The 26,938-nt window shown below is 39.7% G+C and overlaps 1 protein-coding gene across 1 annotated transcript; it reads left to right on the top strand.

Moving 5' to 3' along the window:
• The first annotated feature begins 1,283 nt into the window (after positions 1 to 1,283).
• LOC114241546 (myrosinase 1) lies at positions 1,284 to 15,476 on the top strand. Its single transcript, XM_089738758.1, has 9 exons — positions 1,284 to 1,364; positions 2,682 to 2,797; positions 3,785 to 3,967; positions 4,601 to 4,981; positions 5,667 to 5,761; positions 7,687 to 7,834; positions 11,439 to 11,590; positions 14,370 to 14,608; positions 14,937 to 15,476. The coding sequence occupies exons 1-9, from the start codon at positions 1,309 to 1,311 to the stop codon at positions 15,121 to 15,123; spliced, it is 1,557 nt and encodes a 518-aa protein (XP_089594884.1). The 5' UTR covers positions 1,284 to 1,308; the 3' UTR covers positions 15,124 to 15,476.
• Positions 15,477 to 26,938: the final 11,462 nt, after the last annotated feature.

The raw sequence follows: 26,938 nt of genomic DNA, 5'->3' as shown, positions 1-26,938 counted from the left end.
TGGGGAAAAGGTCTTTTCGCATTATAGTATGTATGAACTTGTAATAAAATCTCTTTGGCTATACTATTTGTATCTAGCTGGTTTTGGTATCATTAAAAGTTTAAATTTTGAAGAAGATAATTCCAAATTCAAATTAGAAAAATGTGTGATTTTTATTTATTTTTCGTACTGTCAAGAAGAGTGAAAATAGTGAAGAAATTCGATACATTTTAAAATTTTGCTACAAAAAAGGTAAAAATGCCACGCAAGCCGCGAAAAAAATTTGCGATGTTTATGGACCTAGTGCAGTATCTGTGAGGGTAGCACAAATTTGGTTTAAGCGTTTTCAATCCGGAAATTTTTGTGTTAAAGATGCACGTCGCTCTGGTCGCCCTATTAGGGATAAATAATATGCCATTTTTGAAAAAGTGGAGCAAGATCGGCATATCGGTAGTTACGATGTAGCTGAAGAATTTTTGGAGAAGCTGATCACTGGTGATCACTTACAACAAGAACGTGCGAAAAAGGTCGTAGGCAAAGGCCGGTCAGGCTACACAGACTGTGGCGAAATCCGGGCTAACTCGCAACAAGGTGATGCTGTGTGTGGTGGGATTGGAAGGGCGTAATTCATTATGAGCTGTTACCACCAGGGAGGACCATCGATTCTGAACTCTACTGCGAACAACTGATGAGATTAAAGCAAGAAGTTGAGAGAAAGCGGCCGGAATCAATCAACAGAAGGGGTGTGGCTTTTCATCATGATAACGCTAGACCTCACACATCTTTAGCCACTCAGCAAAAATTAAGAGAGCTTGGCTGGGAGGTATAATGCATCCGCCGTATAGTCCTGACCTTGCACCTTCAGATCAGGTCAGGTTAACATTACGAGAGGACTGCCAAAACCAATTGTCGCGGTATTTTGATCAGAAGCCCCATTTGTTATTGTTTAAAGTCTGTGGTCAAATTGGGAATAGATTAATATTGTTTGTCTTTAATATTATTTACATATCTATTGTGTAGTTTTCGCGAAATCTGTGATTATATTATAGAAGTTTAATAGTATTTGACAATAGAACCATGATAAGGTTTAAAGTTATAGCTTCAATTACCTACCTAATTATAGTCGAATTTCGACTACTGCGGTACCACTAGTGTCTATAAATACACAAGTATTCACGAAATCAGTGTTATCACTACTACATATTTGTTACCTATTCTTTATCTGTGAACTAAATAGATAATTTGTAATACAATTAATTATGTAATCGGTCGACAATTACTGTCAGTGTGTACACTCAGCGCAGCACCGATTTGCAATTAGTGGTTTTTATGCAAGAATATTTGAGTGAAATGAATTTTGTGTTTATTATACTATGTGTCTTGAGGTATGATTTTTAAAAATAATAAGTTTTCACTGTGTTGAAACCCTAAAGGATAGAGATGATAATAGCAAATTGAACAAGGTATTTTATTGTTATTTTTCCTTCTGAAAACGGGGTTTGCGCCTTTCGGCTTGGTGATAGCCACGAAACACGCGACCGGCGCACTACTGGGCTGTTTAAAGCCAAACAAGGCATACTTCATCTGTAAATAAAACGTACCTAATAATATCTAATTTTACCTTTTATTAAACTATGGCCTATCTATTATATTAAGATCGCTTAAGTGAGATTTTCACGCGTATTACAAAGCCAAAATCTCGTGCGTTAGTCCGTAATAGTTTTTTGACCAGCGCCTGACCTGGATTTCTGAATGCAGTAATTATATAAATATATATACATAGGTAAGGTAGGCAACGGCTTGGCTTTGACCCTGGTATTGCTAAAGTCCATGGGCAACGGTAACCACTCGCCGTCAAGTGGGTTGTATGCTCGTCTGCCTACAAAGGCAATAAAAAAATAAAATAAAAAATGCAAAGAAAATGAACTTCGTTTAACGTAACTTTTTTCCACGGTTCTGTTGTTTGATAAACAGTTCGTTTTAATATGGAAAGTCAATAAAATAGCTGTAACGGAGATAGAAAAATATGAAGTTATAAAATTAGTTTCTACGCGGAATAGTAAATGTATTTACTGTTAAAATTTAATCTTTAACAAATGTCGTCGCTTTGTTTTTATATCACAACATATCGAAGTCTTATTTAATATTATATTATCTAGGTGATGACCATTATAACGCCATATTGTTGTCTTTAAAGCCGTTAGTTGCCCTCAATTAAGAAAAATAGTATTATTATTCGTCAATAGATGTCGGGAAGAGTCATAAAGTTGATTATCGATAAAGTTGATTATTGAAAACACGAATAAAACTACATTTTCTAAAAATAAATCGTAGCTAGATCGACTTATCGCCCCGAAATTCCCTGTATACTAAATTTTATGAAAATCGTTGGAGCCGTTTCCGAGATTCAGACTATATACATATATATTAATATACAAGAATTGCTCGTTTAAAGGTACAGTTAGAAGCTTATAGATCTGATACATATTTTTCTTTACGTTTTTTGCTAAGCCATACATGAGAAGCATAAATAATGTTTTTTTTTCTTTTAGGAGTAAAATTAAAAAAATAAAACCATTAGACACGCATTTATTTGTAACTTTGTGCTTTCATGCTTCGTACATTGAAAGTGATTCACGCAGTAAATTAGTACCTTCAAAGTGTCGATATCGTACTAAAATCACTCATATATCTCGTTGCAGTACGTCACACGTTAGCTATGGCTACACGGACAACAAAGTGAGGAGATTCAAAGACGGCTTCATGTTTGGTGTTGCGACATCGGCTTACCAAATCGAAGGTGCTTGGAATGTAGATGGTAAGTGCTAAGGTACTTCAGTATTGAACCAAGTGAGAGATGCTTAGCCGTGTCTAAGTATACAGGCACGTGGATTCGTGACTCAAAACAGCTACGTCCTAAGTCGAACGCGAGAACGCTATTTGAATATCGGATTTACATTAAACAAATTAAAATTTAATAGATTTACATTTTTACTGGTGGTAGGACATCTTGTGAGTCCGCACGGGTAGGTACCACCACTCTACCTATTTCTGTCGTGAAGCAGTAATGCGTTTCGGTTTGAAGGGCGGGGCAGCCGTTGTAACTATACTGAGACCTTAGAACTTATATCTCAGGGTGGGTGGCGCGTTTATGTTGTAGATGTCTCTGGGCTCCAGTAACCACTCAACATCAGGTGGGCTGTGAGCTCGTCCACCAATCTAAGCAATAAAAAAAGTTTGTTTTAGTTCAACGAAACTATTAACCATCGCATTGAAAACATTAAGTATTTAGGTCTAATTTAAACTATTTGAAGTCAAACTTCCTTGGAACGTTGAGAGTAAAATTTAACTCGTTACGGCTAGAGAGAAAAAGATACAATTTAGAAAGAGCGAGAGTGAGAAAATAGACAGAGCGTCTCGCGAATAAGTCGACCGTGGATGGAGAGAAAGGAGAAAGCGGTCGTTTGCTCTTATATACAACATTCCCTATTACAAGATAAATTTGATTTAAGGATGAAAAATTAAGAAAACTACAATACTTACAGACAGCAAAGAAGTTTCACTTCTTTCACGTACACCGACTTCACTCGCACTTTTTTTATTGTCACTATATTAGTTCCGAAGCTTTGGATACTTTACAATCGCCATGTTTGTGAACGACTCGGCTTTGAAGCCATAAAACTAGTTTTAATTATGACACGTGAAAACTGAAGAAGATACTTGTGTTAAAAATGCTTTATCTACAATATTTCTCTCAAATACGTCCCGTCTTATTTAGGTTGGATTGAATGTTTCTTGATTTTAGGTAAATCGGAGAGCGTATGGGATCGATACACGCACGCGCATCCCGAGGATATAGCAGATAGAATAAACGGTGATGTTGCCTGCGACTCTTACCACAGATACAAGCGCGACGTGCAGATGCTGAGGGAATTAGGAGTTGACCACTACAGGTTCTCCATAGCTTGGACGAGGATACTGCCTACCGGTAACACTATAACTTCACAGCTTTGACTAGAATTCAGTGAGATCGCTCTGATTAGCAACACTAAACACTAAATGAGTCAATCTTGCCCACCAAGTTTCTCTCTGGATCTACTCAGTGGGTCGCGTTTCCGATCCGGTGGTAGATTCTGCGAAGCACAGCTCTTTTTAATACGCTTTTATTAGCTTGAGACGTATGTATGTATGTTAGTATGTAACGGAATCTTGGAACATGATTTTGACTCCCTTCAAAACGTCGGATTAACTCGAAATTTGGCATACTTATTAAGGACCGATGACAATTGAATATTTAAAAATAATAATTGAAAGAATTTAAATGCAGCTAAAAAATGAAAAATAAATAAATAATTTACAATAAAATCATTTTTTCTTACACTATTTTTAATTCAAATTTATTATAATTTATTTTCTATTTTTTAGTTGGATTTTCTATCAAAGCGTATATTTTTAGTTTTTTAAACTATTATTTATTAAAGCTGGTGTTAGTAACATCTTCAGGTTGAGCCCGTGAGCTCACCTACCAATCCAGGCGTAGTTGAAATAGTTTCTTAGGCTATCAGCGAATACGTAGGGAAAAAAGTCAATCAAATACCTAAATAATCATTTATCCTTGCAGGGTTCAAGAATGAAATAAACGAAGAGGGTCTGCGATATTACGAGAATTTGATTGACGAACTCTTAAAATACAATATCCAACCTATGGTAACGTTATACCATTTCGATATGCCCCAGAGTCTCCAAGATTTGGGAGGTTGGACCAACCCGCTGATCGTAAATTGGTTCGAAGATTACGCCAGAGTGTTGTTCGATAGATTTGCGTCCAAAGTCAAATATTGGATCACGATAAACCAACCCAACTCTGTGTGCGTAGACGGGTTTGGAGACCCCGCTCTTGATGTCAAAGAGAATGGCGACTACACATGTGTCAAATATATTCTGCTGGCACACGCCAAAGTCTATAGATTGTATGAAAACCAATTCAAGTCTAAACATAAAGGTACCTAAAATCTATAATTACAATTTTAAGAACTACTCGTAGTTTTCCAATTACAGCACAAGAGCGCATTATGCGGCATAATGCTCAACTAAGCTTCAGCATAATTCTAACTACCACAGGTAGTTTTACAATTATTGGAAAACTAATTGTATTAGTTTTCCAATTACGAGTAAATTAACCCATAGACACAGTCCACTGAGTTTCTCGCCGGATCTTCTCAGTGGGTCCAAAAATTAACAAAGTAAGAGCAATTAATTGTATTTCACTGTATTGCGTTTACTACGAAATAAATTTCACTTATACTTATAGCCTCAGCAACACGTGTGTTTAAGCCATTAAATTGTAGCTTATGTGAAAGGTTGGTATTTTGAACACAGCGCCATCTATGAGATATTAATGTCAGTCTGTAAAACCTGATTTAAGGCGCCATCTGTTTTAGACTTATGAAACTTACAATTAATAGCAATAATCAACATAAGAAATCATTTTATTGTTAATTAATAAATATTGCGAACATTAATCGAAATAAAAACCATCCTATGGCCTAAGTTGGAACAAAACACATATTTAAAAAAAAAGAAGTTAAAATCGATTCAGTAGTTTAGGTGTCCATCGCGGACAAACAACATGACACGTAATTTTTATATATATATTAAGATGTTTAAACGTTTATTTTTCATACTAGGTTCAGTTGGTATATCCCTTGACATAAACTGGATCGACCCTTACAATAAGACCACTGAAAACGATGAAGCTGCCGAAAGGGCTAGGAGTTTCAAGGTAAAGTACGTGTGCCGCGTTCCGGAAATTAGTTTTAGCGCGCCTTGTACGTTAAACGCGCAATGTAAAGCAAAGCTTACTTCGTTGTCCTGATTGTTTTTATATTGAATATTGGAGTTGATATTTATGTCAGTATTATTTTACGGTTAACGGTGTATTTGATTGTCATGTTATGGTTTCCGACGTTTCCAATATTTTACAGTGATTGTTCGACGACATTTGAATACATTGCTGACTACCGTCAATTTGTTTATAGAAACAATTCTAGACTTTTACATTTGATTTAACACGGTACGAACTAACAGTAGCTTGTAGTTATTTTGTTTGACATAGATATAAAAAAATGAGATATATTTAAATAGAATTAGGGATCGTGACGCTTTGAATAAAACTATTCCACTGTTGCGCTTTTATGGTTCTCTTCCTAAATCTTCTCCGTTGTTATAATTAAAAAATAACTGACATCTTTTTTACGCCTTGCTCATTCAATCGTCTTCACCATCTTGCTTTCTCTATCGTTCTCTTTTCCCTTGCTCACTTTTCCCTTTCCCTTTCTCTTGCTTTCTCTATTGTTCTCTTTTCCCTTTCTTGCCGATTAGTCTCACTCACATCTTAACGCTCTGTTCCACACTCATTTCATACGTTCCATTGTTAACAGTCTTACATATATGAGTATGTATCAGTATTACATGTTTATTTTCCTAAGCTAATCCATACGTCTCACAATCAATCATCGTCATATTTTCGTTATTTATTAGTTAATTCGACAGTATCATAGTAAACGCAACACATACCACACGTACACACGTATTTCTAGGAGCTTCTCAAGCCAATCGAAAATATAACTTGTCAACTCATCGTCAATGAATAATCTAATCTTAACAGAGTTGATAAATAGCGCGATTTCGTTGAAACATTACGTGCTGATAATACGCTTACGTGCGGACAATATGAGTGCATGTTTTTTTTTGTGGTATTGATTTTGGTTTCAGAAGACAAGATCACGATAAATAAATTGATAGACCGGACGAAGGTTCTTGATACGCCATGTTGTTTACCATGTACTTAGCAAATAGTCAGTATTGAATTATTATTTTTATTGCATGTGGGTGGACGAGCTAACAACCCACCTGGTGTTATGTAGTTACCGGAGCCCATAGAGATCTATAACGTAAATGTCGCGCGCACCTTGAGATATGAATTGTAAGGTCTCAGTATAGTTACAACGGCTGCCCCAGCCTTCAAACCGAAACGCATTACTGCTTCACGGCAGAAATAGGCAGGGTGGTGGTACCTACCCGTGCGGACTCACAAGAGGTCCTACCACCAGTGATTACGCAAATTATAATTTTGCGGGTTTAACTTTTATTACACGATGTTATTCCTTCACCGTGGAAGTCAATCGTGAACATTTGTTAAGTACGTATTTCATTTGAAGAATTGGTACCCACCTGCGGGATTCGAACACCGGTGCATCGCTACATACGAATGCACCGGACGTCTTATCCTTTAGGCCACGACGACTTCAAAAACCTTGAGATATGAATTCTAAGGTCTCAGTATAGTTACAACGGCTGCCCCACCCTTCAAACCGAAACGCATTACTGCTTCACGGCTGAAATAGGAAGCTGGTGGTATCTACCCGTGCGGACTCTCAAGAGGTACAAACCTACCACCAGTAAAAATGAATGAAGGAATGTGTTTTTATTGCCTAGAAGGTTGAGCGAAACAGTTCACGGCCCGCCTGATGTTGATTGATTAGCAGAGCTCATAGACACATCACAACATGAATTCCGCCACTTACCTGAAGACATTAATACCAACCCATGTGAGTCTGCAAGTCGCCCTACCATAACTAAACACAAAATTTCCCCTGCTCTTTGATGTCACACTCTAGCATTAAACAGTTTATTTTTAATCATCAGATTGGTCTATACATGAATCCCATATGGTCGAAACACGGGGACTTCCCCGACAAAGTGAAGAGTATAATCGCGAAGAAAAGCGAGAAGCAAGGACTGGAACAATCTAGATTACCCTCTCTGAGCGCCGACGAAATCAAACTGCTGAAAGGTGAATCGTGGAATTGATTAAAAGTTAAGGTAACGCGGGCTCTTCGAAACCTGGCTGCGGGAAGCCGTGCGTCAGAGGACCCCCTAAGGAAATTCCCTAATACATGGGTTGCTGAATTCATTCAGGATCATCTCGGGCCTCTTCGAATCTGTACTAATATACCTAGTCTTGCCATAAATACTGAGAAAAAGAAAAAAAAAATTCTATTGCAAATACATAACAACTATTAAATTTACAAAAAAAAAGACGTTGAGTCCAGTTATTAATAGAAGCACGCACTCTTTCCATGGGAAAAATTTTCACTGCCAATCGTACGGATTGTTTTAGGGACTCCAAATTATCATAGCGTTTAGAGCAAGCCGTACTCTCTAAAACTGACCATAAATCATAATCCAGCGGATTAAGATCGGGACTAGACGACGGCCAGTCTTCAGCTCTGATGAAGTCCGAAACGTTCGTTTCCAACCAACACTGCGTAGACCGAGTTTTATGACCTGGCGTCGAGTCTTGCTGGAAGGACCATTCTTGATTATTGAACATGGTGTTGTTGAGGGGCTTCACTACCTTCTCAAGAATGGTATCTTGATACACTTGTGCCGATGTTTCGATGTTTCACCGAAACTTTGTGACGTTTCACCGAAACTTTGTGACGGTCATCTAAACTCTGTGACGTTTCACCGAAACTTTGTGACGTTTCACCGAAGCGCTGTGACGTTTCAGCGAAGCGCTGTGACGTTTCACCGAAGCTCTGACGTTTCACCGAAGCACCATGACGTTTCACCGAAGGGCTGTGACGTTTCACCGAAACTTTGTGACGTTTCACCGAAACTTTGTGACGGCCATCTAAGCTCTGTGACGTTTCACCGAAACTTTGTGACGTTTCACCGAAGCGCTGTGACGTTTCACCGAAGCGCTGTGACGTTTCACCGAAGCTCTGACGTTTCACCGAAGCACTATGACGTTTCACCGATGGGCTGTGACGTTTCACCGAAACTTTGTGACGTTTCACTGAAGCGCTGTGACGTTTCACCGAAGCTCTGACGTTTCACCGAAGCACCATGACGTTTCACCGAAGCTTTGTGACGTTTCACCGAAGCTCTGTGACTTTCATCTAAGCTCTGTGACGTTTCACCGAAACTTTGTGACGTTTCACCGAAGTGCTGTGACGTTTCACCGAAGCGCTGTGACGTTTCACCGAAGCTCTGACGTTTCACCGAAGCACCATGACGTTTCACCGAAGCTTTGTGACGTTTCACCGAAGCGCTGTGACGTTTCACCGAAGCTCTGTAACGTTTCACCGAAGGTCTGTGACGTTTCACCGAAACTTTGTGACGTTTCACCGAAGCGCTGTGACGTTTCACCGAAACTTTGTGACGTTTCATCTAAGCTCTGTGACGTTTCACCGAAACTTTGTGACGTTTCACCGAAGCGCTGTGACGTTTCACCGAAGCTCTGTGACGTTTCACCGAAGGTCTGTGACGTTTCACCGAAACTTTGTGACGTTTCACCGAAACTTTGTGACGTTTCACCGAAGCGCTGTGACGTTTCACCGAAACTTTGTGACGTTTCATCTAAGCTCTGTGACGTTTCACCGAAGGTCTGTGACGTTTCACCGAAACTTTGTGATGTTTCACCGAAACTTTGTGACGTTTCATCTAAGCTCTGTGATGTTTCACCGAAACTTTGTGACGTTTCATCTAAGCTCTGTGACGTTTCACCGAAACTTTGTGACGTTTCATCTAAGCTCTGTGACGTTTCACCGAAGGTCTGTGACGTTTCACCGAAACTTTGTGATGTTTCACCGAAACTTTGTGACGTTTCATCTAAGCTCTGTGATGTTTCACCGAAACTTTGTGACGTTTCATCTAAGCTCTGTGACGTTTCACCGAAACTTTGTGACGTTTCACCGAAGCGCTGTGACGTTTCACCGAAGCTCTGTGACGTTTCACCGAAACTTTGTGACGTTTCATCGAAACTTTGTGACGTTTCATCTAAGCTCTGTGACGTTTCACCGAAACTTTGTGACGTTTCACCGAAGCGCTGTGACGTTTCACCGAAGCTCTGTGACGTTTCACCGAAGGTCTGTGACGTTTCACCGCAACTTTGTGATGTTTCACCGAAACTTTGTGACGTTTCATCTAAGCTCTGTGACGTCTCACCGAAACTTTGTGACGTTTCACCGAAGCGCAGTGACGTTTCACCGAAGCTCTGTGACGTTTCACCGAAACTTTGTGACGTTTCACCGAAACTTTGTGACGTTTCACCGAAGCGCTGTGACGTTTCACCGAAACTTTGTGACGTTTCACCGAAGCTCTGTGACGTTTCACCGAAGGTCTGTGACGTTTCACCGAAACTGTGTGACGTTTCACCGAAACTTTGAGACTTTTCACCGAAGCTCTGTGACGTTTCACCGAAGCTCTGTGACGTTTCACCGAAGCACCATGACGTTTCACCGAAACTTTGTGACGTTTCACCGAAGCGCTGTGACGTTTCACCGAAGCTCTGTGACGTTTCACCGAAGCACCATGACGTTTCACCGAAACTTTGTGACGTTTCACCGAAGCTCTGACGTTTCACCGAAGCACCATGACATTTCACCGAAGCTCTGTGACGTTTCACCGAAGTTCTGACGTTTCACCGAAGCTCTGTGACGTTTCACCGAAGCACCATGACGTTTCACCGAAACTTTGTGACGTTTCACCGAAGCGCTGTGATGTTTCACCGAAACTTTGTGACGTTTCATCTAAGCGCTGTGACGTTTCACCGAAGCGCTGTGACGTTTCACCGAAACTTTGTGACGTTTCACCGAAGCTCTGACGTTTCACCGAAGCACCATGACGTTTCACCGATGCTTTGTGACGTTTCACCGAAGCTCTGTGACGTTTCACTGAAACTTTGTGACGTTTCACCGAAGCGCTGTGACGTTTCACCGAAGCTCTGTGACGTTTCACCGAAACTTTGAGACTTTTCACCGAAGCTCTGTGACGTTTCACCGAAGCTCTGACGTTTCACCGAAGCTCTGTGACGTTTCACCGAAGCTCTGACGTTTCACCGAAGCACCATGACGTTTCACCGAAGCTCTGTGACGTTTCACCAAAGCTCTGTGACGTTTCACCGAAACTTTGTGACGTTTCACCGAAAATTTGTAACGTTTCACCGAAGCTCTATGACGTTTCACCAGATGGCACTCGATAATGAGATTTCAGCCATTGGTAGTAGCTTGACTGTGCCCCTGATAACCAACAACCATCAGTTTGGCTTTAAGCTAATTATACTTCTTTTTGCTTCGGTTTCCACAATATTGAGGATCGTGACCACCTGCTCGCAACAAGTGTTTATTCCGGACCATTCCACGCTATTTGCCTCTATCTACCGCCGAGTGTAGAGCATCGTGAACTGTGGTGTCGAGGGTAGTAGTTTTTTTCGTTCACCTTGCCAGTCACCATTAGCTTCTCCAAGCTGCCGCGATCCTTTCTTGCAATGTGGCCAAAGTATTTCCAGAGCTCTATGTAGGCAGATGGTGGAAAGCCTCGTCTTTAATTTCTTTACTCTTTTAAAGCTAATTATGCAGCAGGCAATAAAAAACCACCCCAAAAAATTTCAGGATCGGCCGATTTCTTAGGCATGAATCATTACACGACGTTTCTCGCGACACCGGCCAGAGACGAACACAAGTCACCGTCGTTCGCTGATGATCTCGGAGTGCACCTCACGCATGGGGCCGAGTGGATAGCCTCCAAATCACCGTGGCTAAAGGTAAGCGTGGATGCTGGTTAATAGGTGACAATTTGGACCTGGTTTGTCAAGTGATGCAATCTGGCACACGGTCTTGCGGACTTGCGGTTCAGGCAGAGGCCCGCGGGCTCGTTCACCAGGTACGGTGAAGCCAGAATAGCCTCTCAACGCTACTGATAAATTGGTAGGGAAAAAACCATACTCCTCCTTTTAGCGTCGTTTTCCTTAATGATGAGGGTCTTAAGGTCTGAGGCTTACAACTTTTGGATCACTTTCTCTCGTACAATCTTTCTCCATCTGTTTCTGTTTCTGGTGACGTGGAGGAAAAAACAGGAGGAGGAAAAACAACACGCTTTATCTTAAAAAGCTGGTATTCATTGTTTACTCGAATGCCGTTGAAGGCTGAAGATAATACGGCCTTCCTGTTGCCGAGTGATTCCTATGTGTGAAATTCAAATAATAAATCCGTTATCGGATAAGGTTTTGTTCGTAATCAGTTCGCGATGTAACAACAACATGAGGATTTGGACGGCTTTTAATACAGATAGTGCGGAATCGAAATAGTACTTGGTACCGGACCTAACCTAAGCATCAGCCCGCTGAGCTTCTCGCCGGATCTTCTCAGCGGGTCGCGATTCCGATCCGGTACTAGACTCATCCGCGAAGCAGCTGCTCTTGTGTTGTTAGGTCTCCTTCGGAGGCGCTCGGGCAGTTGTTAGCAAATCCCACCCCTCCTGGCTGAGCATTTGCTCCCCACCTGTCCTGGCGAAACTGGAGAGGCCTCCGGGCCACCAGTAATCTTTCAAACATAAAAAAAACTTGATTCCGGTTCGCTTAAGATGATGTGAATGAATTCTGTTACTTCCAATAGCACCGTGAGTGTTATTTTTTCGAGAAATATTCCTGTCTATCAAACTTGCACATGAATTCCGGTGAGAGTTTTCAAAGCGGCAGTCTTTAAGTTACATTTGTAAATTCGAATCTACACTAGCGCCGCTCGCGTCAGAGCGGTAGCTTGTTGAACTAAACGAGCCTGAGTTTTTGACATTTAACGTAATAGATAACGTTTGATTGATTCTGTAGGGTACTTATTCACTACGCATGTGGAAACTAGCGACATCTTGTAGCGGATGCCCCTAAACTTATATGTTCTTAATGTTAAGGCATTTAATTATTGTATAACTAAACACAGAAAAAAACATACAGGTCTTTATTTGTTAAAGACAAATTGATTAAATTTTATCAATTTGTAGTATCTGAAAAATTTACAAAATCCTTCATTAAAAATAGAATATAGGATAGGTAATATGTGAGTGCCATCTACAGGAGCAATGAGAAACTAAACGAAGCGAAGCCATCTAGTGGCCGACGCCCGTAAGCATTTTTGTTGAGTGCTTGAGTCATCGATATATTACCACTAGATCCCGCGTAAAGGCGTCAAAAATAACCAAACAAAACAGTGCTTAGATTCATATTAAGCACTGTTTTGCCGTCAGTGTCACGACTGTCACGCCGACCGTCGAGTGGAACGATCCTAAAATGCGCTGTAAAAAGATGTAAAAAACACGCTTATAAAGAGAAAACAACATGAAATTTAGTATTTTTGGTAAGTTTTATAATTTTTATTAACAGATAGTGATAAATATTTGAAATAAATCAGCTATTCTTACCAAATTAGTACTTCTAGAAATTAAATCCTATTATTTTGCTTCGCAGCTATTTCTTTCGCACACATAATAACAGTTACATGCAAGACAAGGATGAAATAGGGCTATTTCCGAATCTGACATGTATTCTATACTTAATATTATAAAGAGGAAAGATTTGTTTGTTTGTTTGTTTCGAATAGGCTCCGAAACTACTGGACCGATTTGAAAAAATATTTTTCCATATAAGCCGACATTGTCCCTGATGAACATAGGATACTTTTTTTTAAAAAAAATTTATTTTATTTTTTTGGTTTCATGTGTGTTTTAATGTTTCCGAAGCGAAGCGAGGGCGGGTCGCTAGTTAATAAATAAAACAATTTGATGGGGATTATGTTGTTGTGATTTAAAAAGCTCTTATCCATTTTCCCCGTAGATGTGCAAGGTACAATATAACTAACGCAGGTATAATTATCTATAGTTATACAATATTTGTTGTTAATCATTAGGAATTAAGTTGAAAAAATTGAATGAATATGAATTAAAAAAACATACTTAATACAAAATAAATTACTCGAAATATTCTTACAAAAAAAGTATAAAGTGCGACTCCGTAATACTCTGTTCGGAGCAGTAAAGTCTTAATATCGTAAGCTTAAAAGGGCGTAAGTAAAATGCTGTGCGTGTAAATTTTTTCTTTATTTTTAAGGAGATAAGGTTAAATTTGGAATAAAAGTTATTGTAAAAAACTATCTTTTTCTGTCATTCATGGCGTAAGGTCGTAAGTGAATGTTAAAATAATCAAAACTGCACTTTATTACTTGGGGAAAAGGCATAGTTTAGGTTACAATTATTATATTATACATCGTTTTTCTCCACTTGATGGTGTAGTCAGATCAGTTAGTCGATGCCATTTTTGTGTTGGGTTTTTGTATGTGATGCGTTATCTAGTGGTAATATATCGATGGCTTGAGTTGCTTATCTATAACTAATTTATGTGTCTATGCATGTTAACAAATCCCACCGCTCTTGACTGTGCCTTTGCTCGCCTATATGTCCTGGTGAAACCGGAAGCGCCTCCGGGCCACCAGTAATCTTTCAAAGAACAAACAAAACATGATCACAAAACAATGTGAGGTCGTGAAAATTTCCAGAACGCCCCGTACGGGATCTACAAGGCCTGCGTGAACATTAACCAGGAATACGACTACCCGCCCGTGTTCATTACCGAGCACGGCTGGTCCACGGGCCCGGGGCGGAGGGACACGCGCCGCGTCACCGTGCTGAGGGCCTACCTGGCCGCGCTATTGCTGGCCGTTGAGGATGGTACTGAGCTCAAGGGATACACGGCCTGGAGCCTCATGGATAACGTGGAGTGGCGGGCTGGGACGAGGTGAGCAGCTTGGCACGGGTTGCTTAGATGGGTGGACGAGCTCACAGCCCTACTGGTGGTAGGACCTCTTGTAAGTCCGCGCGGGTAGGTACCATCTGCCTATTTCTGCCGTGAAGCAGTAATGCGTTTCGGTTTGAACGGTGGGGCAGCCGTTGTAACTATACTGAGACCTCAGAACTGATATTTCAAGGTGGGTGGCGCATTTACGTCGTACATATCTATGGGCTCCAGTAACCACTTAACACCAGGTGGACTGTGAGCTCGTCCGCCCATCTAAGCAATAAAAAATAAAAAAATAAACTCGAACTAAGCACACTGTTGACTGCAGCGAACGTTTCGGCTTGTACGAAGTGGATTTCGATTCCGCGAACAGAACGCGTTTGGTGCGGACCTCGGGCTTGGTCTACAAGCACATCATCGAGTCGCGGGACCCCGGGGACGGCTGGATGCCCTCCAGCTATAGGATCAACGTTAGCGATCGACTGCAAAAACGTGAAATTCGGGAGGAACTTTAAAAAATAAATGATAGTTTAAAAAAAACTAACAAAATACGCTTTTATAGAAAATTCTACTAAAAAATAGAAAATAATAATAATATAAAATAATTTACTGGTGGTAGGACCACTTGGGAGTCCGCACGGGTAGCTACCACCGCCCCGCCTATTTCTGCCGTGAAGCAGTAATGCATTTCGGTTTGAAGGGTGGGGCAGCCGTTGTAACTATACGGAGACTTTAGAACTTATATCTCAAGGTGGGTGGCGCATTTGCGTGATGTCTATGGGCTCTAGTAACCACTTAACCCCAAGTGGGCTGTGAGCTCGTCCACCCATCTAAGCAATAAAAAAATTATTGAATTAAACAGTGTAAGAAAAAAATATATTGTAAAAAAGCGTGGGATGCTTTTCAGGATATTAATTAAATAACCCTTCATAAAATATTTATAACTACTGATACCAAGCACCCCACGCTTTTTTTACAATAAAATCATTTTTTCTAATACTTATTAATATATAAATAGTTTTTCATGAAATTTTGTTTTTCAATTGCTCAATCTAGGATGTTCGTTGGTAACAACGATTAAAATAAATGTAGTACAATATTTAATCAATTTAAAAGCAATCTAAGACATGAAAAGTCTTGCGTAAAAACGTATTACAGCGACATCTATATATCAAAGTACAGACTTCGTAGTAACCAAAAGTTTTCTCATTTTCAATTTTGTTTTAGAGAAATTGTTTCGTCCAAAAGTTACTTATAAAGATAATAGATGGCGCTGTAAATAATATCAAAACAAAATACTAGTCTTCCATAGATGTCGCCACGTGTTCAAATAATTTCTTTTTCTAGTACTTACTATTGGTATTGTATAATAAATTATAGTGTTAAGCTTAGTACCTGCCTTTGTTTATATTAAGAATAGGTATACAATAAACTACGCATTTGATACGAAAAATTAAAATAAAACATTAATTCGGAATGTGGTTTAATTTCTTCTCGTATATGGTGATTTTGTGATGAGCGATCTTTTTTTTTCTAACTATGCTGATAGCCTTGAGAGACTATTTTACCTTCTCCTTAACGTGTAGGTGAGCTCACGGGGCTCAAACCGGGAGTGTTGCTAACACTAGCCCTAGCAAGGGCAGTGCTTCGCAGAATCTACCACCGGATCGGAAACGCGACCCACTGAGAAGATCCAGAGAGAAACTCAGTGGGCTGTGTTTGTGGGTTAATTTACTCGTCGAGCCCTTCGTCGCGAGCGACGGGTTCGACGAGAACGATGACCGGTGCTTGAGGTACCTAAAAGCACCGTTAGTGGATCGGGAGGATCCGTAATGGCGTGCTTAGGGCAATGAGCTATCGAGGTTAAGCCTTCGAACTGTCTTTAGTATGCAGTCACCTGGACCATAATTTCAAAGTAAACAAGCATATGCCCAGTGTCGTCCTCAACTTTCGACCTTATTATGTAAGAGGGGTTGCAAAAAACCTTAATGGTAGTCAACCTAGGTATACCGGCCATCGACTAGACTATCACTAATCGATCTAAAATCCCCCCCCCCATCCCTTTCCTAAATTATTCATGGGCAGCGGAGTTCTCTGATCATCAACAGACTCTTTTCGCCAGACGGCATTTATATTGACGCTTCGGCCTCAAATCTTGAGGTGAGTAACGGCATTCACGTGCGATGTCTATGCATCCTGATATCTATTTCACACCAGAAAAGATTTTTAGTTCGTTCGTATAAAAAGCGCCTGCTTATTATTTTTTTATATTCTGCTATTATTTAAAAACGCAGATACCTCCCTCTGCGCAGTAGCAGAAGCGAATCGTCGTCGCTCACGCACGATAATCTTAAAAACGAAACAAAAAGATTCTAAATCTTACTTCTGTTTATACGAATATCGTATTAATGTTAAATGAAATTAGAAACATATTTGTTTGAATTCACTCAGTGATATACGTCATTATAGATCGCGATGTCGTATAAAAAAGCAAATATATCAGACAATGCTTCAATCCAATTTAAAACTGTAATTTTCGGTAGTTCTACTTTAAAAAAAAACCATCGACAATGGATACATTGTGTAAATGCTTTAAACAAACACAACGGGTGGTCAAGTATCAACAATAAAGTAACTGCATAACCTTTATTCTTTGAGGCATAAGGTTTATAATTCAAAAACCGTATTTATTTATGCGAGCAGCAATTAGTTAGATTTAGGCAACCCTATTGACAAAGCGCTAAGGTTGACACTTTATGGTTATTATTAGAAAAGCTAAATGAGTTTGTGTAATTAAAGACACTGTATTTTTCGTGCTATCGGTAAGTATGTTTAGAGTATATGCGTAAGCTCTAAGCCGGCAGTGGCCTCGACATACAGGGTGTCCTAAAACTTAACGCCAACTTCGTACCAGCCGAGAGACCAGGTTAGACCAGTTCATTATTTATGCCGCATCATTCTTTTTGGCAAAAATGAGAAATACATTTTTTTAATAGAAAGAACTGTGTGTGTGTTGCACTATTTTGAAATTTTGACTAAATGGATCATCTTTGGAAATAACTTGTCAGTTGAATTGTAGTAGTTTATTTGTTTTCCAAAATGAAGTGTCAAAGATAATAGGGAATATTTTTAAAAATCATGACATAATGTAAATAACTTAATCCCTGTCTGAGCCCTTGCTCGCCCACCTGCCCTGGTAAAACTGGAAAGGCCTCTGCGCCACCAGTAACCTCTCAACATAAAAAAAAAAAAAAAAAAAAAACTTAATCATTTTACTACAGTACCAATGTTTATTACGTTAATCTATGAGCTCGATTAATTATTCACAATTATCTCAGACTAGAGGTCCCGCAGTAGTCGAAAATCGACTATAATAATTAATTGGAATTGTTAGTTTGTACACTACTATGATTTTAATTTATACTTCTATAATCACAAATTTCGCCAAGGCTACACTATAAAAAATATTAACAAAAACAAACAATATTTAATCTATTCTCAATTTGACAACATACGCCAAGAACAAAAGTTTGACAATAAATAGTATGCATGCGTGTGTTCGTCAAATACATGGTATGTAGTGTGTGTAATGTTTTCTTTATTGATTTAATGTATCTTTTATGCATTATTTTAAAAAAAATATTAGCATTGTGCACTTCTTCTCTATATTCTCTATAAGTGTGGAAAATTTCATACTCCTCCGTCCGCGCTATTTTCGCAAAAAGGGATACAAAGTTTTTGCTTCATGTATTAATATATAGATTATGTCATTAAAAAAATCACTACAATATTGGGAAAATTACAGTACTTAAAGTTCGAATTTTTTTTTTTTTTAAATAACAATTTTCAATCTGGTATAACTTGAACTCTCAACTTATCCTTGGCTTCTCATCCGGTACCAGGCTATCGTTAAATTTTAGGACACCCTGTATATGTCGTAGAACTGACGATCCTGTAGAGCAGACGGGTTCTTGACTGGAGACCGCGCCCCACCAAACATAATGTGGGACTTCCCACGGCTAGGTGGTGCAATTGCTTACGAAGAGTACCAGGCAAGAAATGGATACAAGAGACCCGAAGAGTAAATTGTCAAAGGCCCATGTCCAACAGCGGTCTATGGGCTGATGATGAGACATTTTTAAAGGAGCCGAACATGTGTCGAATTTTAGAAGTCGTCGTGGCGTTCCTTCTGGTGCATTCGTGTTGAAGCGATGCACCGGTGTTCGAATCCCGCAGGCGGGTACCAATTGTTCTAATGAAATATGTACCTAACAAATTTTCACCATTGCCTTCCACGGTGAAAGAATGAGATCGGCAATAAAAATCAACCACGCAAAATTATAATTTGCGTAATTACTGGTGGTAGGACGTCTTGTGGGTCCGCACGGGTTGGTACCACCACCTATTTCTGCCTATGTCTGCCCACTTCTGCCGTGAAGCAGTAATGCGTTTCGGTTTGAATAATAGCGTTGTAACTATACTGAGACCTTAGAACTCATATCTCAAGGTGGGTGGCCATATTTACGTTGTAAATATCTATGGGCTCCGGTAACCACTTAACACCAGGTGGGCCGTGAGCTCGTCTACCCATCTAAGCAATAAAAAATAATAGTGCGTGATATAACATATATTGAACATTGTAAAAATAGAATTAACAACACACAAACTGCATGGGTCACATTTCACCTGCCACGTCAGGTTGAGTGAGCGCGGTCATTGGCTCCTAGTACCTACTCGTCGAACCCGTCGCTTGCGATGAAGGGCTCGACGAGTAAATTAACCCACAGACACAACCCACTGAGTTTCTCGCCGGATCGTCTCAGTGGGTCGCGTTTCCGATCCGGTGGTAGATTCCGCGAAGCATTGCTCTTGCTAGGGCCAGTGTTAGCGACATCGTCAGGTTAGAGCCCCGTGAGCTCACCTACTAGTTGGTTTATGCTGGTAGCCTCAAGGGGCTATACCAGCTATAGCCCCTTGAGGCTACCAGCATATGTAAGAAAAAACGGCTCCTAAAAAAGGTGTATTTTCCATTATCGGTTCACGAAAACCTAAAAAACTTGTAGTGTCGTTTTAGAAAGCAACTTTTTCGGTTAATTGTAGACTAATTACAACTTCGCGAAAAATCCCCTTACAAACTGTATATACCTACTTTATTGAGTACTTAATTCATTTGCTTGGCACTAAGAATAATTACTTGAATAATTATTCCGAATACAATACACCATATATGTATCTATATATAAAGCGAAGAGCCAACCCCGGAAAAAGCTTATTGAGCTTAAATAAATACGTGAATACGTTGAATGTTATTATACGAAATTCCGCAAGTGACAAAGAGAGTCTCTTTTATTCCATTTGCGGGATTGTGTGAAAAATCTACCGTGTGCTGCCAGCTCACTTCTATATGTGTGCGGACGATTGAAACATATGGAAATGGAATTTTATTATATTTAGTTCAATCAGTAACGCCATCTAGTTATCCTATCGCAAAATGATTACTTATCTAGCAAATCAAAACCTTATTAACCAACAACTACCCATCATAACCTTATTTGAGATCATTGCATAACAAATATAATCTGTGACAATTTGAAAATTGCCGCCAACAGAAGCGAGAAAAATATATTTTTGGCGCAACGAAGGAGCGAAGTTGCTTGCATTGTTTTATTTTGTTAGTTTAGTGTTTCTACAGGTTTAAATGTGTATATCGCGGTATCGGCTATAAAAGCGTTGCAGAGATGGCACGCATTTAGTTAGTAATCGGAAGTCGGAACTACTCGAAGCGAAACAGCGAACGGATCACCTGAAGCGAAGCGGAAGAAGCGAATTGAGAGTTTTATAGTGTTTGTTGAGTGTTTTAAGTGTTCCAAGTGTTGAATACAGTTTTTAATTATACTTTGGTGGAATTTTATTTATCCCGAACTCTAGCGCGTAACAATAAAAAAAAATCTTCTTCAGCTATTTGAATGGAGTAGACTTAAATACTAAATATAACGGACCTTTAATTACAAAGATAAATGTCGCGTATTAAACGAAATATTGCTTAAACCGCCGTTCACCCGTCTATATAAATAATTATTGAAAACACTGCCAAGTTTGTCGGAATGTTAAAAGAAATCGCCCTCCATACTTATCGAGCCCAGTATTATACGTACCTAATCTCCACACGTGACGTACAATGATACATCCCGATGCGTTCGCGTTCATCCCTCAAAACTTCAACCCCTAAGAAATACGCTAAGTAACTCCCTACGTATACACATCAAATAGAAATTTCACTGAATTTTTGTTCATTGAAATTTTTCGTGGCTGCTTTGGCTTGACAGAAGATCTTGTAAGTGTTTTTATGGTGATTGGTAAAACCTATGACTCTTACAGTTTGATGTCGCCACCCAAGAATTATACAAATGAATGTAAGTTTCACAGGTTTAAGTTTTATGGCACTAATACTTAAAGCATGATTTCCATAGACAAAATTGGAACATATCTGCGGAATATGAATACCGACATAGCCATTTATTTATAGGGCTTGATGATCTGGGAAATATACAAAAAACTACTGAGATATCATTTATATTGCGTTTTTAATAAGAAAAAAAATATTGCTAATATTTATTCCTCATTAAAAACGATGATCTGATAAGAAAGCGTTTAGAAAAATCTACTAAAAAATCTGGTGGTAAAAATGCCCACAAAACGTAACATTTCACGATTTGAGTACATTAATACCACTTTAGATATTAAAATTAAAATTAATATTAATAATAAAGGAATTCAAGGAAAGGTAGGCAGCGGCTTGGCTCTGCCCCTGGCATTGCTGAAGTCCATGGGCGACGGTAACCACTCACCATCAGGTGGGCCGTATGCTCGTCTGGCTACAAGGGCAATAAAAAAAAAAAACAAGAGAGCCCGCGTGCAGGACACTAGTAGAATTATGTTTTATGAAATATCCAAATCCAATTTGGTAATATCAGCGCTGGTAACTCGTATTGTGGGCGCTTTCATCCATTCCCTTTGCATGTACCTATACATATCTGTTTGAATTCGGATAATCGATCGGGAAGGAATAATTTACTTTGTACGCTAATGTTTTATATCGATCATTGTGGAGCTTGGGTTGGTTGGTAGCCATCATAGAACACCAGATAGTTGACAGACGCCTGAATCTCGCTAACGACATTTTCAAGACAATCTTGCATACCTACATACAAATTCCGAACAACAACATTCGGATTTAGCCCGCTGAGTTTCTCGACAGATCTTCGCAGTGGGTCGCGTTTCCGATCCGGTGGTAGATTCTGCGAAGCATTGTTATTGCTAGGGCCAGTGTTAGCAACACTCCGGTTTGAGCCCCATGAGCTAACCTACATGTTAGGGTGTAGCTAAAATAGCCTCTCAAGGCTATTAGCGTAGGCAGGAAAAAAAATACATTCAGATCGTCGGTCTACCGAGCAATATCGCCCGCTCGGTGGAAGATCTCTCCTTTGTCGTTAAACCTCTGAAAAGTTTAGATTTTGATATAATTCTCGTCGAATATAACCCCTAGATTATGTACCTTTCCTATAGACATTAAGACGTCGGAAATTATCAAACCTATTCGTGAAAAGAATGTTCGCCCGAAGTGGGAATCGAACTCACAAATCTCAGCAGAGCAGGGCTACTAACTCATTACCGGTATTAAAAATATTATAAGACTAGCTGATCCGGCAGACTTCGTAGTGCCTCAATCGATAAATAAAAGACCTAAACTTTTGTATAAAATAAACAAAAGAAATCCGTCCGACAGGGGACACATCAAAGGAAAAACAAAATTGTTATTTTTATTTAATTCCGAGCATTTCCATATTTAACTACCTTTTAAACCTTCTCTGGACTTCTACAAATAATTCAAGACCAAAATTAGTCAAATCGGTCCAGCCGCCGTTCTCGAGTTTTAGCGAGACTAATGAACAGCAATTAATTTTTATATATATAGATAGATGTATTAACTCCAATCGGGAATCGAACCCGTATTAAAGTAGTGAGAGCACTGATCGCTAGACCAACAAAGCGATCACTTAATAGCTTGTAAGCTGACCGTGTACCGAACGAAAGCCATTTTATAAGAAACTTTTATGAAATTGCGGTAACATAAAAGCTTCTTAAGCTACAATAAGTTCTCGAGTACTTCACAATGAGTGTCGGTCATCACAAAGCGCGGATAAAAGAATTAAGTGTTAGTTGAAAAGCTTTGTTGTTGTGATCCACGGCAGCCGATAATCTTATTGAGAGCTTTTTTGGGGAGATTTTGAGGAGATCGGACAGATGAGTTCACGGCCCATCTGGCGTTAAGTGGTTGTTGGAATTGCTAAGAGCCTCAGCGTGGATACCGCCACCTACCTTGAGCTATGAGGCTGAGACCCCAGTTTTGGACAACGGAAGTCGTATTTTGTGGTTTAAATAACCAGGTCAGCGCTACTTACCCGTGTGAGATTTCGACCTGATGTCCCAAGGCTAGTGACCGCGCTCATGTTGTGATGCTTAGAAGCCCCTTTTTTCCCCTACCTAATCGTTGGTAACTTAAGTACGTACGCGTTTGGTGTGTCGTATCCAAGACAGACTTTAACCAGAAAATGAATCTGTTAACAAATCAAAGTAAATGGTCCGCACAAAACTCCCTTTATTTGAAAATTTATTGTGTACGCGACAAACGAATGTAATGATGCCGCAGGAAAAAGAAGAGAAAAAAAATCGCGGGAAATTTGACAGATGTCAAATTCTAGCGCGTTCCGATACACGGTGTCTCGTGTCAAGCTGAATTAAATAAAATAAAATCTTTCTTAACAGAATCCAAATCGATACATTAATCAGACTGTACATACGTACATATAGACGCTTGAAGGTCAAACATGACTAAGCGACAATGCGTGAACTTTACAGTAGACTAATTTAAAGTTGAAATACCTGAAAACAAAATTTATTTTAACGAATCTAGCTGTAGGATTGAAATGATTTTAATAGACCTAGAAATATTTTTTTTTGCGCATCGAATATAGTTATTGCCTATCATTTATGTACAAAGCAGTTATTGTCGCTTAGTCACGTTTGCCTTTCAATCGTCGATATGTAGTTACAAGGCGATCAATCCATCACAGTCCTGAGATTTCGTAAGGACGTCTTGTCTAAAACAAAAATAATTATTGTCAACGTGCCTATGTACCTACATTCTTTGCCTAACAACGCTAATAGAATACCACTTACCAACAAGCAAGCCGTCAGCACGCCCACCAAAAGAAAAGACTTAACAAAACACATTGTTACGATCTTACCAAGTAACCTATTTCTCGAATTACAAAACATTTTTTTGTAAGCAAGATTAGGATTGTTAAGTGGCGATTCTGAAAGGCACAATGGACACCCCGGCATCGCATTAACATCACACTTCACTGATTATTAAATTGTATAATCCATAATAGAGCTTTTATTGAAGCTTTCGTGTTACGTAATCCGTAGGTTCTGGGAGAAACTTTGTCTCGTCATCCGGATTCTGTTAAACAAACTCACTATGTGGCAGCGCTGAATCCGCGGTGTTACTAACTTACTCCTCGCGACGCACTGAATGCGGAGTCATAGTCGAAACAATACGAATTATTGTGAAAATAGACACTTTGAGAAGGCGGCACGACATGAGAACCCTCTTGTCGTGGCCGCTTGAAACTACATACCCGATCCTGTAGACCGAATGGTAAACCGTCGACGTCGCTCAAAGCACGTCATTACAGATCCTCCTGATCCATTAACGGTGCTTTTAATCCATAGACACAGCCCACTGAGTTTCTCACCGGATCTTCTCAGTGGGTCGCGTTTCCGATCCGGTGGTAGATTCTGCGAAGCACTGCTCTTGCTAGGGTCAGTGTTAGTAACACTCCGGTTTCAGCCCCGTGAGCTCATCTACACGTTAGGGTGAAGCTGAAATAGTCTCTCAAGGCTATCAGCATAGGTATGAAAAAAAAGAAGTAAAAATAGAGTAGAACGCTAGAGGCGCTGTTCCAATTCCATACAAATTCGAGTTAACTTTTACGCGATCGAGCACGTTAAAAAACTCGCACTAACCATACTGGTCTATGTTACGACAGCATCTAAAACCTTGCATACATATTTACAGTCTACAGGTGTACTGTACCGAGATATAGTGATTGAGTCTTACATACGAAGAAATACGCGCATTATCATTGATGTAGGCGCTTTACAAAGCTAACTATTTGCTCGCACCGATGACCGTGTCGTCACACAGTCGCCGCTCTGACGCACACTCACAATGCTTCGTCTAAATCCTCACTTGACAATTCGCTTTCACTCACTTTAGGGATCCTCGTAAGAAACGCTGTGTGACAAGTAGCTAGATCTTCAGCGGATTGTTTAAATCGCGGACTAAACCAATAAAGAAAATATATTTTTGACGTGACAACGTCTTATAATTCGATGGAGCCGGCTGCACGCACTAAAAAACATGACTCATGCGGCGTTATCTCGCTCTGAGGCGTTCCATTTAAGGCTTGAAGTGCAAGCGAAAGCGCGCAACGAACGACAAAGAGACACAATCGGCCTCCGCGTTCGGCAGCGTTCGACATCTGTCTCTCTCCTACTTGAGTGAGCGATGCATCCGCGTGGACAGCTGCTATACAATAATACATTTACATGTTTTCGTCAAGTATGAAGTTCAGTGAAAAGTGAATGTGGTGTCAATTGTCCATACAAATAATCTCTCAAACAAATAAAATTATCTTATGACGTTGTCACGTTCAACTATCGTCAGTAGATCTACTTTACAGACAACCGATTTTTTTATTGGATACGTGGACGAGCTCACAGCTCACCTGGTGTTAAGCGGTTACCGGAGCCCATAGTTGTAAATGCCGCCACCCACCTTGAGATATCAGTTCTAAGGTCTCAATATAGAAAATAGAAAAAAAAAAAAAAAAAAAAAAAAAAAAAAAAAAAAAAAAAAAAAAGGCCGCTGAGTTTGTTTCGCCGGTTCTTCTCAGGACTGTGGCTTTTTTTGGAACCGGTGGTAGAGTTAACATTTTCTTGTACATTTTGACATTCAACAAGTGTGTTTTTGATGACATCCAAGTTGAAATAAATGATTTTGAATTTGAATTGAATTTGAATTAGAGGCTCAACCAGGAGGGGTGGGATTTAGGATTAGCACAAGCAATGCTTTACAGTTTCAAGGTTCTTCCTCATGCGATAATTCAGACTTCGACGCGAGGTTCCTGGGCGAGGCTTTGGTATTCACGTAGTCATGTTTACTGAGACCTTAGAACCCATATCTCAAGGTGGGTGGCGGCATTTACGTTATAGATGTCTATGGGCTCGGGTAACCACTTAATACCAGGTGGGCTGTGAGCTCGTCCATCCATATATGCAATAAAAAAAGACGTCGGATATACCTACTTCCTTTGGTTGAAGCGGTAATGCCGGGTTCAAATTCAGAAGCCGCTACCAATTATAAGTAAGTATATAACGATATCAAATACCCCAGACGATGAAAAACTTACCTACGTTTTCTGTAATATAAATATGAATTTATTAACAATATAAATTCAAAACTATAATAATTACATCTAACAAAATATTCACTTGCCTGTTATATAAATATACGAATAAAATATTTAAAGCCCTTAATATCTCCATTTAAATTAATGTTTTAAGCAATATGATTTTAGTATGATTGAAATATTCTCTTCATCGAATGAAATGTGAATGAACTTCTCTTTTTTTTTTGTGGTCAGGAGGAAATCACCGGTCTCCCACCCTCCACTGGGGATGGAGGGCGGGGCATGTCGGAGTCGAACCGACTAAAACCTCCTGTCGCTCAACAACCCACGTCCGAGCCTCGCATGAGACAGAACTCATGAAAAGGCAAGGGAAGGAGAGTGAAGTGCTTAGTGCGGAGCACATCTCTCCCATCACCCTCCCCCTCGGGACGCCGGGCCAGCGATCGTCGGCGCCACGACCACCAGCCCTCTCGGTCGGCAGGCTGTCCGAGAGTGAACTTGTCTAAAAAAATGTTTTTAAAACTAAAGAGATTTGGTTTTTCTTTTCAAATATTTGTCTAAGACGCTTTTCAACTACTTTCTTAACATCTAAAGGCACCTTCATTGACTTATCAACAGATCACCGTGTGATCTCATCTGAGTAACAGAAACGATAAAAAAATGCTACTTTACTTTTCAAATTCCGTCTAAAAAAAAAACTTTAAAAATTATTTTACTTCACGACGTAATCCCTGAGAGCGTTAAATCCGAAGCATTCTGTTGATTCCAACAAAAAGTGTATTAAACAAAC

Source organism: Bombyx mandarina, chromosome 26 (assembly GCF_030267445.1).
Source record: "Bombyx mandarina strain Sakado chromosome 26, ASM3026744v2".
Classification (NCBI taxonomy): domain Eukaryota; kingdom Metazoa; phylum Arthropoda; class Insecta; order Lepidoptera; family Bombycidae; genus Bombyx; species Bombyx mandarina.
The sequence above is the reverse complement of the archived record's forward strand: the minus strand, read 5'-3'. Positions and strand labels throughout refer to the sequence as shown.